General features: G+C 44.7%; 1 protein-coding gene across 1 annotated transcript in view; it reads left to right on the forward strand.

Annotated features, from left to right (window-relative positions):
• LOC127046271 (ovostatin-like) overlaps positions 1 to 18,950 on the forward strand; it is a 54,010-nt gene that overhangs the window by 24,906 nt on the left and 10,154 nt on the right. The window contains exons 16-28 of the mRNA XM_050943103.1: positions 693 to 863; positions 2,439 to 2,580; positions 4,992 to 5,088; positions 5,551 to 5,779; positions 7,297 to 7,423; positions 8,472 to 8,593; positions 9,671 to 9,722; positions 11,030 to 11,113; positions 15,388 to 15,564; positions 16,061 to 16,142; positions 16,554 to 16,710; positions 17,328 to 17,402; positions 18,729 to 18,894. Of these exons, the coding sequence (XP_050799060.1) occupies positions 693 to 863; positions 2,439 to 2,580; positions 4,992 to 5,088; positions 5,551 to 5,779; positions 7,297 to 7,423; positions 8,472 to 8,593; positions 9,671 to 9,722; positions 11,030 to 11,113; positions 15,388 to 15,564; positions 16,061 to 16,142; positions 16,554 to 16,710; positions 17,328 to 17,402; positions 18,729 to 18,894 (1,681 nt within the window). The remainder of the gene's footprint in view (positions 1 to 692; positions 864 to 2,438; positions 2,581 to 4,991; positions 5,089 to 5,550; positions 5,780 to 7,296; positions 7,424 to 8,471; positions 8,594 to 9,670; positions 9,723 to 11,029; positions 11,114 to 15,387; positions 15,565 to 16,060; positions 16,143 to 16,553; positions 16,711 to 17,327; positions 17,403 to 18,728; positions 18,895 to 18,950) is intronic.

An 18,950-nucleotide genomic window follows, 5' to 3' on the forward strand; every position in this document is an offset into this window, starting at 1 on the left:
GGCCCACAGCAGCCTTGCAAGCCCCAACTTGCTCCCCTCTCCAGTTCTCGCCCACCTCCTACCTCTCTCCTCTCCTGATCCCTGTTGCGTGGCTCTTTAGAGCTGTTGTGCAGCTATTTATAGCCAGCTGCATAGCTTAGAGGGAACTTAGCGAGCCGCATTTAGCGTTGATGGGAGCTATCACTGGCTCACGGGCCTTGCAATGAAGAATACTGCACTATGGGCAGGAGCGAGGTTCCCTGTAGCAGGGAGAAAGTAAGAGCCAATCAAGGTTTGCTTTAGGCAAGAATCTTGGCCTCCCCACTATCAGGAACCCTCTTGCCACAACAACTATTAATCACCCGCTTCTGAACTTTAGGAAGCACCCAGGTAGGAAGGTGTGTAACATGTTAGGATCAGGCAGTACTCTAAAGGTTAACAAAGAATCTTTCTGGAGGCTGCAATGGAGGATCATGAGCCAGCAGTGTGACAATCCTAATACAGCCCAATATTGCCTGAGGGCATGTGCTCCTTCCTGGACACCACACATAAAAACAGAGCAAGATAGACTGAAGAGAGTTCAGGAGAGGATAAGGCGAAGGATGAGAGACCCAGACTGGTATCCCACCCCTAGCAGCAGCCATTACCTGGTGCATGTCCCTGTACAGATCTCTCCCCACACACAGGTTCTGTTTTTGTTTCCTCTCTCACAGGTTTACAACCTACATCCCTTGCAAGAGTTGTATGGTTATTACTTCAACGGGCTGAATCTGGAAGATGACAGCAAAGAGCCATGTGTCCCGGCTGACAGCATCTTTCACAATGGCTTGTATTACATCCCTGTGTCCTTTGACTTCGGCCCAGATGTCTATCAGTATTTCAAGGCAGGCATGCTGGAATTTCTTTAAATCAGCCCACAGTGGACTATCACCTGGATAGCAGTGGAAGAGGAGAGCAGGGAAGGGTGGGAGTGAAGGTGAAATTTAAGTGCCTTCCCTGGTTTTATCCCTTGCAAATCATGAAATACAGCAGGCACCTGGTGTCAGGTGTATAATCTCTTCTGCTGACACGTCCACCTGCACTTAGTCCTATTGGCAGGGAAAGCTGATCAGGAATTTTTTGATGAAACATTTTTTCATTAGAAAATGCCAATTTGTAAAACTGAACATTTTCAGTGGAAAGGGTTGGTTTTGACAAAACTGTTGTTGGTAAGGTTTATCAGGTCCAGGATGGAATTTCTTGTCAAAACTAGAAAGAAAGGCCCACCTCAGAGTAGCCCAGTGGTTACAACACTCTTCTGGAGTGTGGAAGATGCAGCTTGAAGTCTATGTTCTGCCTGATTCAGAGGAGGGTCTGGAACCTATGTCTACGTATACCCACTGAGTGCTTCAACCGCCAGGCTGATGGTCATTTTAGAGGAAGGGTTTCTTCTATTGTAGCTGTTTCACTTAGTTGAAGTGATTAAATATTCATTGCACCAGAAAGAGAGAGAGACTGACACTGATTCAGAGTCCTGACTCAAGCCCAGGTTTCCCATGTCCTGCGTGAGGAAGCTAACCCTAAGCTGTTGGGGATTCTGGAATGGAGTTTTCTCTCTCCGGTTATTTTCTCTCTCTCTCTCTCTCTCTCTCTCTCTCTCTCTCTCTTTCACACATGCACCACCTTTGAAAGATGTTAGTTTTGTCCCATTGTGGAATGGGAAGAATTTTGAAACCTTGAAATGTTTTGCCCTCAGCTCTATTATGAAATCTGTAGTCTAGGGCAGGGTATAGAGCCAGAGTCAATCCTGAACTGTGGTGCAATCTTATTTCCTGCTGTCATATATCCAGCCTCCCAGCTGAGCCTCACAACATGAGGGCTGTCCTGCAGTAACAGAGGGGTGGGACTAGATAACTCAATTTATTTTCTAGCTGTAGACTCTGATTCTTTATCTGAAAGGCGGTGGACAGGTCTCCCAAGGGAAGTGATATAAACCCAACTGCACTTCTAATACAGTATAGAAGAGTCCTGCACTGGCCATCAGGTAAAGGGCTAGATAGGCCCCTTTCAGAGCTCCATTAATGTAGTTTCTGACTGTACAGCAGGTGTCACTGTCCTACTTCAGAGATTCAGCACCAAATTCCTCTGTCTTGAGTGTTTTGTGTTTGTAGTGCACACTCTGTATGAATTCCTGTGGCATATTCTGCATTTCTAGCATGCATGGAACTCCCATTGACATTGGCACAGAAAATGTCATAGAGACCCTCATGGGAGAAGAGAGAGAAGCTGGCCCTAGGATGAGGGAGGGAGGGAAATAGTACCACTAAGAAGAGCCTGGAGTTTAGATGGGCACTGTTCACTTGTGGTATTATCCACTCCTCTGTAACTAGAAGGCTATGAATGGGGAAGGAGGGCAGAGTGGAATCAAACTGTATCAGGAAGCCGAGGTGGTTGATGTCCTGTTTGTTTTGATTTTGAAGGAGATGGGCATGAAGGTTTTTACGAACTCTCGGCTGCGGCAGCCCGTGGTGTGTGGAAGTGTCAGACCAAGCCCTGATTTCCTTGGCCGTCCTGGCTTTGGTGGGAGTTTGTCCACACCTATGGCTACTGCCAAATTTTCAGGTAATAGTGGATGGCAGGAGAAAAAATGTGTTTTTCCTGCATGGATCTGTGAGATTAGGAACATTTGTGGGGAGAAGAGGCACTGTGTGGAGTGGACATAAGAGCCTGTGTGCATGTTAGCATTCTCAAATACACACATCTTTATCTGAAATCCCAGTCCATTGTGGAACCAAAGTATACAGGGTTCAGGTAATGCCACTGGAAGCCTGTCACCTCTAAGCCACTGCTTCTAATCCAGCCCAAGAGCAGAAAGCCTAGGCACTTTGGGAAATGTAATACAGATGTGTTGGACTGGCTGGCTATTGGTTCCAGTATGAGCAGTTTGTACTGAGAGGCAGCATGGCATTGGAATTAGAGCACGGAGTTGAGAGTCAGGAGATTTGGTGTCACATTATGGGATGCAAGCAACACCAGGGAGACATAGGTCTGCCCTGTGCCTGTGGAAGCCTAAAAGTGCTCTGCTCCTGTGTTTTTCACGGTCTGGACACTCCCAGCCAGCAGACAAGCATGCACTGAGTGTCTGTGTGTTGAGCAAACCTGGTTCAGCAGCTCGGACTGCAATAGCCTGCTTGTTATACTACAGCCAGACTCTGGTATCCACCAGCCTTGGTTACTACTAGCCAAGTGACACCAGCACAACCTCATTCCTGAATTTCCTCAAAACCATGGGCTCTGAAGTGTCCAGCCCTCTGCTGACCATTCAGAGATACAATAAGGTTCATTTCTTCCTTTAAAGAGACAATACTAGGAGTTTGCTGCATTAAGTGGAGCTAATAATTACTTCAGTTCAGACACGGCATGGGGCTGGTTTAGATTGAAACAAGTTTATTAACAACTGGACATAGGTTAAGTGATGCCAAGTAAAAGAAATAAAGGTTGAGATGGCTACAAGCAAATGAAAGTGAAAACATGCACCTAAAAGTCTAAATCTTGTCTAGCAAAGCACCGTCTTTGTTTAAGATGATTTCACTCACCAGCTACTCTTAGTCCAGCCTGGCTGATTGTCTCTCAGTCAGGATCTTCCATAGAAGTACAAGGTGCTGGTTTCCCCTGTCTTCTTAGGTGTAAGATAAAGATGAAGTCTCTTTCTGTCCCTTATAGTCCCAAATAATTGTCTCTGTTCTCAAAGTTAGGAAGGCTATTCAGTATCCTGTATCTCTCTGAGATGTAGGAGCCATGATAATTCTCTGTCTCTCAAGTTCAAACTCAAGAAAACCCCTGCAGGTTTGCTTGATAGCTTTTTTCATGGCTAATATTTAAATAGAGGTAAACATATATTCTTTGGTCTAGGGCAGACCTACTTATCACCTTTACCTAGGCTAGGCTGTTTTCTTACACATCCTCTAGTAACATTATACAGAATCAATCCATAACTTCACATATAAGGTTAACACATGCATTTTACAATGATATAAATGACCAGTGTGCTATTACTTTTCAAGTGATACCTTACGAGATATATTCTGAACAAACACCATTGCAATAGTGTATGGAGTGTGAATTCAGGGGCACTTAGGGTCACACCTGGGTTTTACTTCCAATTCTGCCATTGATTCCCTGGATGACCACTGGCAAGTCAAACAGCTTCCCTTCCTTTGTGTCTGTCAAACTGGGTTTGCAATTTCTACTTCATGAGAGTGTTGTAGGGATTGAAATTGTCAACATGTTTCATTTCATCATTTAAAAAAATCTGTTTTTCCATTTTGAAATTACTTTCTGTTGTAAAATTTAAGATAGGTATACTGAAAAAGGATAAAAAAGAAAAAATGTTAAAAGTGAAAGGAGACATTTTGCCATTATTTAAATAAATCATTTCAGTTTGTCCTGAACCAATTTTTTTCCAGTTCACAAATATTTTTGAGATTTCAACTTTTTATCCCAGTTTGAGATGAATCTTTGTCCTGGCCTTTGAATATTGACCTGATCCTGAATAAAGGACAAGTATTGTATGATTTAGTATGTGAACATTTTATTCTAACTTTGCCCTTAATAAAAAAGTTTTTTAAAAAAGTCAATCTCTTGAAAATATCCAGGGGATGTGGAAAACTGTTTCCCATTCATCTCTAACCCAGGTCACCATTGGGTGGCCTGTATGAAGTGAGCTGGTGGGTCTCAGTCCAGTTCTGGATGATATAGGTGGCTACTTTCAAACACTCCCCACCACAACTGGAACTCAATAGACAACAAAGATTCAATTCCCTGCTTATCCCTAGAGGTTTTCTCTACTGAATAAGTTTGAGGCACATTAGTATGGGGGTGGGGACAGTGATTTGCTTGCCATTGCTCCTGATTTGCCAGTTTTGGGGATAAACACTGTGGCAACAGTTTTATCCATATAAAATGGCCTCTCTGCAATTGTACGCTTGCTAAATGCACTGGGTTTAACCAAGCTCCCCATTCTCTCTAAACAGAGACTGTCTCAGCAGATGATTCTCGAGGCAGAGTCATGACTGAGACTGTTCGGAAATTCTTCCCCGAGACATGGATTTGGGATCTTTTTTCAGTAGGGTGAGTACTGCTTATTCTGTCTTCTCATCTTCTTTTTAAGGCCCCACTATTGCCTTGAAAGACATCAGGAAGGGCATGGAACCCTTTCTATAGCCATCTTCCTCCCCGCATCCCTGCATGGTGATATTGTTCAAAGCTGTCAGTACATGTTCCCAAATAATGCATCCAGCATGTCAGACTTGGCTAGCAAGAGGAAGAAGTGTCTTGTTGCTGAGGTGCATTCAAGACCTCAGGGTCTTATTCCATGCTCTGCCACTGATTGTTCTGTTACCTCAGGCAAGTGGCATGCAGGAGAATTTTCTAGGGGCTTCTCATCAGAGGTTTTGAGTGATGAGTTCTGAGCACTCATACACCAAGAGGAACTCTCTCCAAGCAAAACATGGGCAGTACTCACTCTGCTGACTCTCTGAAAAATCTGTCTCTACTGAGTGCCGCATACACACTCTACCCCATTCCCTCTAGTTCCACTGGCAAGGCCAACATTGTATTCACCATCCCTGACACCATCACCGAATGGAAAGCCAGCGTTTTCTGTTTGGAGAAGGAGTCTGGATTTGGTATCTCTGCACCCACCTCTCTGAGAGCCTTCCAGCCTTTCTTTGTTGACATGACCCTGCCCTACTCCATCATCCACGGGGAAGACTTCCTCCTTAGAGCCAATGTCTTCAACTATCTGGACAAGTGCATCAAGGTATGTCCTTTTCTTCTCATTCTGATTAAATGTGTCCCCCACAACTTGGAAGATACCAGATCTTTTCCAGGGCTCCTGCTTGTGTGGCTAAAACAAGCAGCAATGTGGTAAATTTGTTAAGACCTATCTGTATTATGGCAAATCAGCCTGGTTGCGCCAATCCTTCTGAGCCACTACAGAGCAGAGACAGAGCTCACTGAATTGTGTCCTGGGAGTGGGATACAAGGAAACCTACATGGGGAGTTGAAAAGACCAGAAATATGGTGTGTATGTAGCAACCTTCATGCTTCAGGGTTCTTTACAACTCTGACTTTAGTGGAGCTACAGAGGCTGTAAGTCAAGGCAGAACCTGGACCTGGGCCTCCCAAAGTGTACGCACAAGGGGTTGGGGGTGGGGAGTTGAGCCTGGTCAGATTCTGACTCCTGCCTCAGGTGCAGGGCACAGACAGCATCGGAATGACAGTGCTTGTATCAGGGGAGTATTTGTCTAGGCAGAGGCACTATACATCTTCTGAAGTCTGGAGTAAATAGCATGCACTTCTTGTGCATCAGTCAGCAGAATGAGGCAGAGCTTTCTGCCCTTCAGAACAGGAGGTGTAAGAGCTATGTTTGAATGTGTTCTTTCTAGTTACCCATAGGGGGATTCTGCCTACCTCACTACCCTCAGGCAGAACACATCCAACAACAGTGGGGTGCATTTATACTCCTCAATAGCTTACACACAGCTTAAAGGGGACCTGTGAAAAATATTTGTACCCTCTTTTGCTTTTTTTTATTGTATCCAAAAAGCTAGATCCCTCCCACCCGCCCCGCGGTTTTCATTTTTTTTTCTGCTTGATTTTAATATTAAATCATCAAGTCTCATTTTATCCTCTTTCTGGTGGAGGTCTTCTAGGATAACTGGAGAACTACAGTGGGAACTTTCTTATCCCTTAATTAAAGAGGTGTGTTTGAATCATCAGAAAAAGACTTTTCTCCTTATTGTTTGTTAAGAGTCTGTGTTAAATAGATGTTAACAAACAAAAAGACACCAGAGTTTTAAACAGTTTAAATCCCTTTTCCTCTCCACCTCTTGGTGACATCATAATCCCTTTCCAATTTTCCTAGTAGTCCTGCAACAAAACACAGACATCTAGAAATCAGAAAAATGTTGGGAAGAAAAAGTAACAAACCTTGGTGGCCTTCAATATATCTCATAAAGCAGCCAAAAAAGCCCGGGCAATGCAGATCTCTTGGAAAGTGTTAGCACCTTTTGTACTGAGTGAGAGCATGGGTGCTGGTCAGTATATTAGGTTATCTACTTCCATGGTATATTTCATATGGCAGAAGATAGTTCTGTTAAGGTGTCCTCTGAAGAGTTGCCCATCCAGTACCACAGCATCCCTTGTCCTGATTCTGCCCCATAGTGTTGGCATTGGATACTCACTGGAGACAGGCAGAAGGAAGTTCCTGTAATGCTGACCCTATTTGTGTCAGACATAGCCTGCACCACATAAGTATTTCTCTCCTGCTCCCAGGTTGGTGTTTTGCTGGCCAATTCCCAGGATTACCAGGCTCAGCTCCTTTCCCCAAAGGGAGACGATGGATGTGTGTGTGCCAATGAGAGGAAAACCTATGTCTGGAATATTATCTCAAAAAAACTTGGTAAGCTTCTGCACAACTTTCTGTCCTGTGACTGATGCTAGTGTATTCATGTGTCACCAAAAGCCCACCCCTAATCAGTCCATCTTCTGAGTCCATAGAGCTTGGAGCTACATTGCCCCACGCTTGCTTGCTTGGGAGATGCTGTAGAGAAAGCTGCATTGCCCTGGCCCTTTCCATATATAGAGCTCAGAGCTCCATCACCCCATGGCTGCTCATCTATGGTGACTAAACAGTCATAGAATCATAGAATATCAGGGTTGGAAGGGACCTCAGGAGGTCATCTAGTCCAACCCGCTGCTCAAAGCAGGACCAATCCCCAACTAAATCATCCCAGCCAGGGCTTTGTCAAGCCTGACTTTAAAAACCTCTAAGGAAGGAGATTCCACCAGCTCCCCAGGTAACACATTCCAGTGCTTCACCACCCTCCTAGTGAAAATGTTTTTCCTAATATCCAACCTAAACCTCCCCCACTGCAACTTGAGACCATTACTGCTTGTTCTGTCATCTCCCACCACTGATAAGAGCCTAGATCCATCCTCTTAGGAACTCCCTTTCAGATAGTTGAAAGCAGCTATCAAATCCCCCCTCATTCTTCTCTTCTGCAGACTAAATTACCCCAGTTTCCTCAGCCTCTCCTCATAAGTCATGTGCTCCAGCCCCCTAAGCATTTTTGTTGCCCTCCGCTGGACTCTTTCCAATTTTTCCACAGCCCTCTAGTAGTGTGGGGCCCAAAACTGGACACAGTACTCCAATGAGGCCTCACCAATGCTGAATAGAGGGGAATGATCATGTCCCTTGATCTTCTGGCAATGCCCCTACTTATACAGACCAAAATGTTGTTAGCCTTCTTGACAACAAGGGCACACTGTTGACTCATATCCAGCTTCTCATCCACTGTAACCTGCAGAACTGCTGCCTGGCCACTTGGTCCACCAGCTGACCTGTAGAATTCCATACTGCAGCTTTGTCACATGTAGAAATCTGCTAACATCAGCCATCATGCTGAGCAATAGAAGTAACGTTTTCTCTTTATCGGGCGTTATTCCAGGTGATGTGATGTTCAATGTTACTGCTGAGACCAAGAAGAATGGTGGGAAGTGTGGAAACACAACATCTGGGAGGCTGGAGACAGGGTGGAAGGACACCCTGATCAGAACCCTGTTGATTGAGGTACGGTGGAAAGCTCTGGCCTTTTGTCTGAACATCCCTCCCTTTCGTGAAGAGTGCAGCAAGTATATGTGAAAGCAAGTCAGAGTGTTGGAGGTGCCCTAAAGTGCACCAGGCTTGGGTCCAGCGCCAGCCAACTGGGATAGAGCTGGATGTTCAGTTTAGGAGTGATGTCACTGCCATCAAGAGTGTTATTGAGAGGACGAGTGTTTGGTGAATATGATGGAGGTCAGAGTGCTTGAGCCAACCCACCATGAACCCCCCTCCCTCCTTCTAGCTGCAGTACTGGAGAGTTTGTCCTGCCTGCTGCATTAGCCAGCCTGGAGTCAGACAGGCCATGCTGATGTAGCCACTTTGTAAGACAGGACTCCTTCTCCATGACCAAAATACCCTGTGCATGGATTCACTGTGTTTGCGTCCTACACTTAGGCAGAGCCAAAACTGGGACCAGCATACGTATGGTCCACAGGATGTAAGTCCACCAGGAGAGTTAAAATGAAATTCCCACTGGCCTGTCAGAGCTCTGCTCAGCATTTCCTAGCCATAAACTGCATCTGACTCAATCCAGCTAGCAAGCGACAGTATTTGTAGGGCACCCAGCATAATGTTTAAGCACTAGCCCTGCATCTATAACAGCTGTCCCCTGGCGGGCAGGAATATTGCCATCCTGTATATCATCTTAAACTGGGACATTCAGGGACTGCCAATAAAACCTTTGTACCCCACCATCCTCTATATCAAGCTATATTACTCACAAGTGACAAAGCCCTTACTGTGTTATGCTGGGAGAAGTAAAGAGAGGGGAGGACTGAAGCAGATGGAAGAGAAATACAGTAAGTTTCCCCCACCCCCTTGTGTAATACAGGGAAGGAGAATGGGAAAGACTCCACAGACCAATTGTCTAGAGCTCCCCTGAAGTAGCAGCCACATCACGGATATGTCTGGTCCCTAGAGTCTGGGTATAATACCCTGATTACTTGATAGTGCAGACTTGGGGATGGCTTGTCATTGGACCATTTTCTTCTGTAACATTCATTCTGACGTGCTGTATGTATCTCCTTTCTCCCCTCCACTGACCAGCCTGAAGGCATCGAAAAGGAGGTGACCCAGAGCTCCCTCATCTGCACAAAAAGTAAGGGCATCTCTCCAAATTCTGTACCTGTTGACTGGGACCAAAGCTCTTTCCTTCAGCACTAATTAATAATTTTGTAAATCCCTGACCCATCCCCCTTTCACTGAGGCACTGGACAGCTGGCACCTGATGTGTGAGGAAGGATGGTCCAGGAGTTACAGTGCTAGTCTGGCAGTAGAATGATGAGAGTTCAATTCCCTGCAGTGCCACTAACCTCCTATGTGACCTTGGGCAGGTCACTTAGGATATGTCTACACTGCATACTAAGCCCAGGCTCTGACTCAGGTTTGGGCCCAAGCCTCCCTTCTGTTCACATGCAAATCAGTCTGACTTGGATACAGCAAGCACTCATGACCTAGTTCCTAGAACCCTGCTCAGGGGTGGGTCAGAGCCTGAGTCCTGCTGTGACTTGGGTCCAAGCCCTGTCATTTGCAGTGTGGTACAGGTCAAGCTGCAGATCCTAGTCAGGGTATGCAGGATGAATGCGTTAGCACGGCACTGAGACCCAGGTCTGCCAATTGTAATCTTAGGTTTACAATGCAGGATGGATGTTCAAGTACAGTCCCACAGACCTGGGTTTAGTGTGCAGTGTAAACACGTCTCTGTCTCTCAGTTCATTTAGTGGCATAATAGCACCTGTTAATAGTGCAGGGGGCTATATAACTACCTAAGATACACAGTTCACTGGGCCATTTCAAGCATGTCCTGGGCCCCCTGAAGGCATGTTTCATTAATGTCTTCCCCAAGAGTTTAATTCTTCTGTTTTCTTCTCCCAGTGAGGATGGAAGATAGGGCTGGGAGTAGAGAGACAGATAGGAGAACAGGGGAGCCTTAGAATGAATTTGCCACATAACCAAGTAACCAAGCTGTTGTGGAGGCCGTGGAAGACCACTTGCTAATGGAGGGAGAAAAAAAGAGGACTCTAACCCTCACCAAACCCCTCCCCCACATCAAATGTCTTGATGAAGACACTCTTTCAACCAGGGTTCCTGGCCACCACAAGTGCCATCACAGCCTGTGAGCACTGGCCTCGCCTATATACATTGACTTCTGTGGACTGTGGTAACTTACAACACCTGAGGATTTGCTCCATTTTGTCTGACTTTCACAGTATTAGTTTTACTTTGTCTTCTTCACTCCTGACTATTGTTATGTTCTTGGGGGCAACAGCAACGGTTTCCATATACTGTTCTCATTGTTAGTGTCTTCTGATGTTGATTCATTTTAATTTTTACAAGATGTGCTTAGTTGCTATAATCAGATTCCTGATATAAATGATCAAAATTAATCTAATATTTTCCCCATAGATGCTACAGCCACAGAACCAGTGTCTCTGAAGCTACCTGAAAACCTGGTGGAAGGATCAGCCAGAGCCTCTTTCTCTGTCACTGGTAAATCTATTAAGTTTTGTATTGAGATTCTTGCATCTCAGGAAAGGCAAACTTTGGAGCAACAAGGCATTCCTGTCTCTTTAAAAGCTTTGCAGTGATAGAAGACACCCTCTTTGCCAGAGAGGAGAAACCCAGGTTCTGGATGTTCGCGATACTCTTTTCTTTTTGGTATAAAGGGTTTATTGGCACTTGTTTGGGTTGATTCAATTGTTTGCCACTCATGCCATCCTAAACTCATGTCAATAAACCCTTTGCACCCCACTATCCTATATATTAAGCTATATTACTCACAAGGGACAAAGCCCTTACTGAGTTATGCTGGTCCTCCCAAAATAATGCTGATAAATGCATTATGCCACTGCACCCCATCTTTTGCTCTGTATGTGCCATGCTTTCTAGAAATACTATTTTAGCAATGTTGTAGCAAAGGGCGTTTTAAAAGCTTTATTAAAATACTTGTGTATCTCATCCCTCTGTGAATTCACTTATCCAGGCCTTGGAAGGAAAAAAATAGAAATTAATACAATTTTAGAAACTTCTAAATATTTCACCGAAATACCATTTTGAAATAAATAATTGCACTGCATTTCTAAGGCCTGATATCTTGGGATACAAGCGTTAGAAACAATTGATGGGTGTCCCATAGAGCAGTGGTTCTCAATGCTGGTCTGCCGTTTGTTCAGGAAAAGGCCCTGGTGGGGCAGGCCAGTGTATTTACCTGCGACATTGGCAGATTCGGCCAATTGTGTCTCCCACTGGCCAATGGGGGCTGCAGGAAGGGCAGCCAGCACATCCCTTGGCTCGTGCTGCTTGCCGCAGACCCCATTGGCCTGCAGCAGCTAACTGCGGCCAGTGGAAGCCACAATCGGCTGAACTTTTGGATGCAGCAGGTAAATAAACCTGCCTGGCCCGCCAGGGGCTTTCCCCTGAACAAGCGGCAGACTGGCTTTGAGAACCACTGCCATAGAGAAAGTATAATAATCCTTCCACTGAAGTGTTATGAAGCAGGGTTCCCAATTTTTTTCATAGTGGGGGCAATGCCTCCTGAAAGTTTTTCCCTCACCTGATTCATGATCACTCAGATACACTTAGATTCATAGATTCATAGATTCTAGGGTCAGAAGGGACCAATGTGATCATCTAGTCCGACCCCCTGCACAAAACAGGCCACAGAACCCTACCCATCCACTTCTATAACAAACCCCTAACCTATGCCTGAGTTACTGAAGTCTTCAAATTGTGGTTTGAAGACCTCAAGCTGCAGAGAATCCACCAGCAAGTGACCCATGCCCCACGCTGCAGGGGAAGGCGAAAAACCTCCAGGGCCTCTGCCAATCTGCCCTGGAGGAAAATTCCCTCCCAACCCCAAATATGGCGATCAGCTAAATCCTGAGCATGTGGGCAAGACTCACCAGCCAGCACTCAGAAAAGAATTCTCTGCAGTGACTCAAATCCCATCCCATCCAACATCCCATCACCAACTACTGGGCATACTTATCTGGCGATAATCAAAGATCAATTGCCAAAATTAGGCTCTCCCATCATACCATCCCTTCCATAAACTTATCAAGCTTAATCTTAAAACCAGATATGTCTTTTGCCCCCACTACTCCCCTTGGAAGGCTGTTCCAGAACTTCACTCCTCTAATGGTTAGAAACCTTCGTCTAATTTCAAGTCTAAACTTCCTAGTGTCCAGTTTATACCCATTCGTTCTTGTATCTACATTGGTACTAAGATTAAATAATTCCTCTCCCTCCCTAATATTAATCCCTCTGATATATTTATAAAGAGCAAGCATATCCCCCCTCAGCCTTCTTTTGGCTAGACTAAACAAGCCAAGCTCTTTGAGTCTCCTTTCATATGACAGGTTTTCCATTCCTCGGATCATCCTAGTAGCCCGTCTCTGAACCTGTTCCAGTTTGAATTCATCCTTCTTAAACATGGGAGACCAGAACTGCACACAGTATTCCAGGTGGGGTCTCACCAATGCCTTATATAACGGTACTAACATCTCCTTATCTTTGCTGGAAATACCTCGCCTGATGCATCCTAAAACTGCATTAGCTTTTTTCACGGCCATATCACGGTGGCGGCTCATAATAATCCTGTGATCTACCAATACCCCAAGGTCCTTCTCCTCCTCTGTTGCTTCCAACTGATGCGTCCTCAATCTATATCTAAAGTTCTTATTATTAATCCCTAAGTGCATGACCTTGCACTTTTCACTATTAAATTTCATCCTATTACTATTACTCCAGTTTACAAAGTTGTCCAGATCTTCCTGTATGATATCCCGGTCCTTCTCCATGTTAGCAATACCCCCCAGCTTTGTGTCATCCGCGAACTTTATTAGCACATTCCCGCTTTTTGTGCCAAGGTCGGTAATAAAAAGGTTAAATAAGATTGGTCCCAGAACCGATCCTTGAGGAACTCCACTAGTAACCTCCTTCCAGCCTGACAGTTCACCCTTCAGTGCTACCCGTTGTAGTCTCCCCTTTAACCAGTTCCTTATCCACCTTTCAATTCTCATATTGATCCCCATCTTTTCCAATTTGATTAACAATTCCGCATGTGGAACCGTGTCAAATGCCTTACTGAAATCGAGGTAAATTAGATCTACCGCATTTCCTTTGTCTAAATAGTCTGTCACCTTCTCAAGGAAGGAGATCAGGTTGGTTTGGCATGATCTACCTTTAGTAAAACCATGTTGTACTTTGTCCCAATTACCATTGACCTCAATGTCCTTAACTACTTTCTCCTTCAAAATTTTTTCCAAGACCTTACATACTACAGATATCAAACTAACAGGCCTATAGTTACTCAGATCACTCTTTCTCCCTTTCTTAAAGATAGGAACTACATTAGCAATTCTCCAGTCGTATGGTACAACCCCTGAGTTTACTGATTTATTAAAAATTCTCGCTAACGGGCTTGCAATTTAATGTGCCAGTTCCTTTTATATTCTCGGATGAAGATTGTCCGGGCCCTCTGATTTTGTCCCATTAAGCTGTTCAAGTATGGCTTCTACCTCAGATGTGGTAATATCCACCTCCATATCCTCATTCCCATTTGTCATCCTTCCATTACCCCTAAGCTCCTCATTAGCCTTATTAAAGACTGAGGCAAAGTACTTATTTAGATATTGGGCCATGCCTAGGTTATCCTTAACCTCCTTTCCATCCTCAGTGTGTAGTGGTCCCACTTCTTCTTTCTTTGTTTTCTTCTTATTTATATGGCTATCGAACCTTGTTTTAATTCCCTTTGCACGGTTCAACTCTACTTGGCTTCAAGCCTTTCTCACTTTATCCCTACATGTTCTGACCTCACTAAGGTAGCTTTCCTTGCTAATCCCACCCTTCTTCCACTCCTTGTAGGTTTTCTGCTTTTTCTTAATCACCTCTCTGAGATGCTTGCTCATCCAGCTTGGTCTACAACTCCTGCCTATGGTTTTTTCCCCCTTTCTTGGGATGCAGGCTTCTGATAGTTTCTGCAGCTGCGACTTAAAGTAATTCCAGGCCTCTTCCGCATTTAGATCCACAAGTTCTTCAGTCCAATCCACTTCTCCATCTTATGCCATCCCTGTGGCAACTACAGCAATTTCTTACATGGAAAGGTAACATTTGGAAAGTATTTGATGTATTTCAGCTCTCTCTTAATGCATTTTAGCAGCTGGAAATAAAGAGAAAATGTTGGTAAAATGTGACCAGCCAGCTCTTTATGGCAATCAGCAAGGGCTGTGGAGACCACAGTTTGGAAACTTCCACTCTGAAGTGCCCATTTCTAGCCCTGTTGAGTTGGGAGTTCTTAAACCTGTCCAGGGCTCTTTTGTCCAGACTGTACTGACAAGTGTAACTTTCTTGGAATAAGGAAGAAACCTTTCCTGGTGGGGTATTTTTTTGTTCTTAAATAAAAACCAGCTGCTCAAAGCTTTGCAGACATTTGCCATGTTCAAGATATTTCTGGTGCAGATTAGCTGACAAAGTGCAAGTGTGACAGACAAAGGGCGCATGAGGTGTGGGTTTCTTGTTTTTTTTTTTTTTCTGTCTCCTACTTTAGAACAGAACAAATCTGTCCTCTTGTGCTCGGGACTCAAGGATTACTGAGAAAAGCTGTGGTAGAATCTCTGCAACCAGGGGTTAATCCTAGAATCTCTGCCAGGATCTTGAGGGTCCCCGAGTATTGTACTGTTATTATTGCTCTAAAGTATATATTAGCTTCGCAGATTCTGATGTTGGCTCTGTGTGAAACTCACTCCCTGTGTCTCCATTCCCAGGTGATATCCTGGGCACAGCCATGCAGAACCTGCAGCAGCTTCTCCAGATGCCCTTTGGCTGTGGGGAGCAGAACATGGTCCTGTTTGCCCCCAACATCTACGTCTTGGATTATCTGAATAAGACGGGGCAGTTGAGTGAGGAGACCAAATCCAAGGCCATCGGATACTTAGTCAGTGGTGAGGGCCTCTCCTTAATTTGTGACACCCTCCTACCTCCATTGATAGCATGCCCTACAAAGTTACCCTGGTAGCTCCACATTTTTCATATAATTAAGCACACTGAACCATGTAGCCGCCTTGTAACACACTGCTGACCTGCTTGCTCCTGCAAATCAAGTGGAAGTTCTGCTTGAAATTGTTCCTTATATCATCCTGCCTCTTCTATCACCTCCCCACCTACCTTTTCACCTTGTTTGAGGTTCACTCCATTTATATCTTGTCTTCCTGCCCCTTCCAAATGGCTGGTTTTTGTTGTCAATCATTAGTGTGCTCTCCTTGATCCTTTCCCCCAGGCTTTGATGCAAATTAAATGTTCTTCTGCTCCCCTCAGTCCCTCAGGCTCATCCCCATTTGATTCATCTAATTGGGGTTCTGGATTTATTTGATGACAAATTAAAATGGGATTTTGTTGATTTTAATTATGAAACATTTCCTCCTCCTTGTGTGTTTTCAGGGTACCAGAAGCAGCTGACATACAAACACCCAGATGGATCCTACAGTATCTTTGGGACCAGAGATAAAGAAGGAAACACATGGTGAGAGCTGGGAAGCTGGCTGAGGCCTGGGCTGGTAATGAATCCATGAGCTGCAGATGAAAGACACACACTAAATAAATCAAACACACATGTAAAGCGCGTGGACTAGAACTCTAGTTCTAAAGCTCTGAGAACAAACATCTCTACCAGTGATGCTAAAGGAGAAGTCTCTTAGCTGCTACTGGCAGTAGGTCCCTTTTTATTCTCTGTAGACTCACCCACTTGAGGTGACATGATCATACACATGGACACAAAGTCAGCATTTTACAGATAGATTAAAGAAACAGCTCTATCCCATCATCTGTCGCTCATTCTCCTCCTGGCCTGTGTGTAGGAGGGGAAGGGACCTGCATTGAGTTTTGATGCTTTAGACTCCAAGTGACTGCTCATCTCTGTGTTGTTCTCCTTCAGGCTCACTGCCTTCGTATACAAGTCATATGCACAAGCCAAGCGCTATATCTTTATTGATGACAGTGTCCAGTCCCAAACTCTGATCTGGCTCTCAAGCAAACAGAAGTCAAATGGTTGTTTCCAAAGTGTTGGGAAACTCTTCAACAATGCCTTGAAGGTGACACATTTCTGCTCCCTGCCGAACTTCCTGTGCTGCCTCTGGAAAAGCACTTTCTTACCTCTTCTAAATAGCATCCTTAATCCCCAATTCCCCCTTTCCACTGGGATAACTCTTAGATATAGACAATTAATAATGTCAAAGTTTAATAGATTTCATTTTCCAAAGCATATCTTTGATCTCACAAATCTGTTTTCTTTCCCCAATCTCCCAGCACCTACACTCTATCTCAGCCACTACAGAAGAACAAAGTTGAAGAAGTTCTTTGTTTGCTGCATCTAGGGGGTCCTCTCCCACATCCTCTTAGGCAAGCAGCTGCCCCTATGAGAGGTTGCTAGGCTCATTCTTCTTCCCTAAGAACTGCTTCCACAGCTGGCCAGGCTCTTCATTGTAAAGAACTTGGCCAGCAATAGAAGCAGAGCCAGTCCAATGTGACCAGCGGACACTGGTGATCAGTTTGAGAACTGCTATCCTGAACTCTGTCCAGGCATAACAGGGTAATAATACAATATGGGGACCACACAATGGTGTAGTACATCAGTGAAACAGCCCAGGGGGAGGAGAGGGCGGTTCCCTCCCCCCCCGGAATGACTAGTTCTATTGTGTGTTTTATTCAGGGAGGAGTCGACGATGAGCTTTCACTCACAGCCTACATCACCACAGCTTTGCTTGAGGCTGGACACCCCAGCTCGGTATGGATTCCTTCACTATTGTTATCCTGCCTGAATTGGTTTCAGTTAGTTGGTTTGGCCCCAGAATCTGTTACAAATTGGCTGAGTACTGGCAGTGATGACCCACAGGGACATGTCTGCATGGAATGTGTATGCATTCGTTGCTGTTAATAAAGAAAAGGGGCTACATACTACCCCCAGACTTCAAGCAGAAATTCCACTACAGTCAACAGGGTCTTGGGCAGTAGTATATGGTTCAGTGTAATTTCTAATTAAATGAAATGTTAGATGTGCCTGCAAACTTGTCAGGCTCTTCATAATAAATTGAGATATACCTATCTCATAGAGCTGGAAGGGTCATTGAGTCCAGCCCTCTGTCTTCACCAGCAGAACTGAGTACTGATTTTGCCCCACATCCCTAGGTGGCCCCCCTCAAGGATTGAGCTCATAACCCAAGGTATAGCAGGCCAATGCTCAAACCACTGAGCTATCCCTCTCCCCCGTTTGTGCTGGTATTGTATCTCAGCCTTAAACATGAGTCACTCAGAACCAGGCGACAGTTCAGGGCAGACCTTTGAAACATCCAAATTGGCCTGTTAACTCATGTATCTCTGACTATGTGCAGAGGTGGAGTAAGCTCCAGTTCAGTTCTGATGACTGATACACATGCTGCAACCAGTTAAAAATGTAAAAGTCCATTAAAATGAGGGACAAGTTGTGTCTTGCTTTACAGTGGTTGGTGTAAGGGAGAGCAGAGGCTGGGCCTTAGATCCTAAAATGTCAGACTTCCTGACTTGTATTTGTCATACATTGTCTTAGCAGTGTTCTGTTTCTGTCTGAGGAACTTGCTTCCTCCTGGCCTATATTCTGCAGCGGTGAAGACATGGAGTCAAATTGTCATCTCAGTGACTTTGGGGTAACGTCATTTACTTTAGTGTAAATTAACACTGGAGGCACTGAGAGCAGAATCTGGCCCATAATGTTGAGTTTATCCATGATTACAGAATGTGATATTGCCAATGGAAGTTTAATAACTTATTGTAGAGCTAAGAAGCAGCAGTGGGCTGGAAGGGGGACAGAATGAGCTCTGATTTATGCTCAAATTTTAACTTCAGTAATGAAACCAAAGGCAGTCCTGTGTTATGATGTTTCCCTAGTCTGAAAATCCTTGTTTCAGGGATGTCATGCTGCCCCTTCTGCAATCCTTTTGGACCTAGAAGTTTCCATGTTCACTGCAGTGATGGTGGCCAGATAAAGTGAGCCTGGAATGTTCTGGAACAGAAATATTTGGCTGAGTGAAGATGTACATCCCATACAGGCACACAGATCTAATTTATTTCTTTATAGCACCCCGTAGTCCGAAATGGCCTGTTTTGCTTAGAGGCTGCATCTGGAGAGGAAATCAGCAAAGTTTACATCCAGGCACTCCTGGCCTATATCTTCTGTCTGGTTGGCAATGAGGGGAAATGTGACTTCTTCTTGAAGGAGCTGGACAAATCAGCTAAGAAAGTCGGTGAGTGTCACCTAGTTTTTCTGGGACATTAGCACTGATGGCAGATGGGCCTACCT

Source organism: Gopherus flavomarginatus, chromosome 1, assembly GCF_025201925.1.
Source record: "Gopherus flavomarginatus isolate rGopFla2 chromosome 1, rGopFla2.mat.asm, whole genome shotgun sequence".
Taxonomy (NCBI): domain Eukaryota; kingdom Metazoa; phylum Chordata; order Testudines; family Testudinidae; genus Gopherus; species Gopherus flavomarginatus.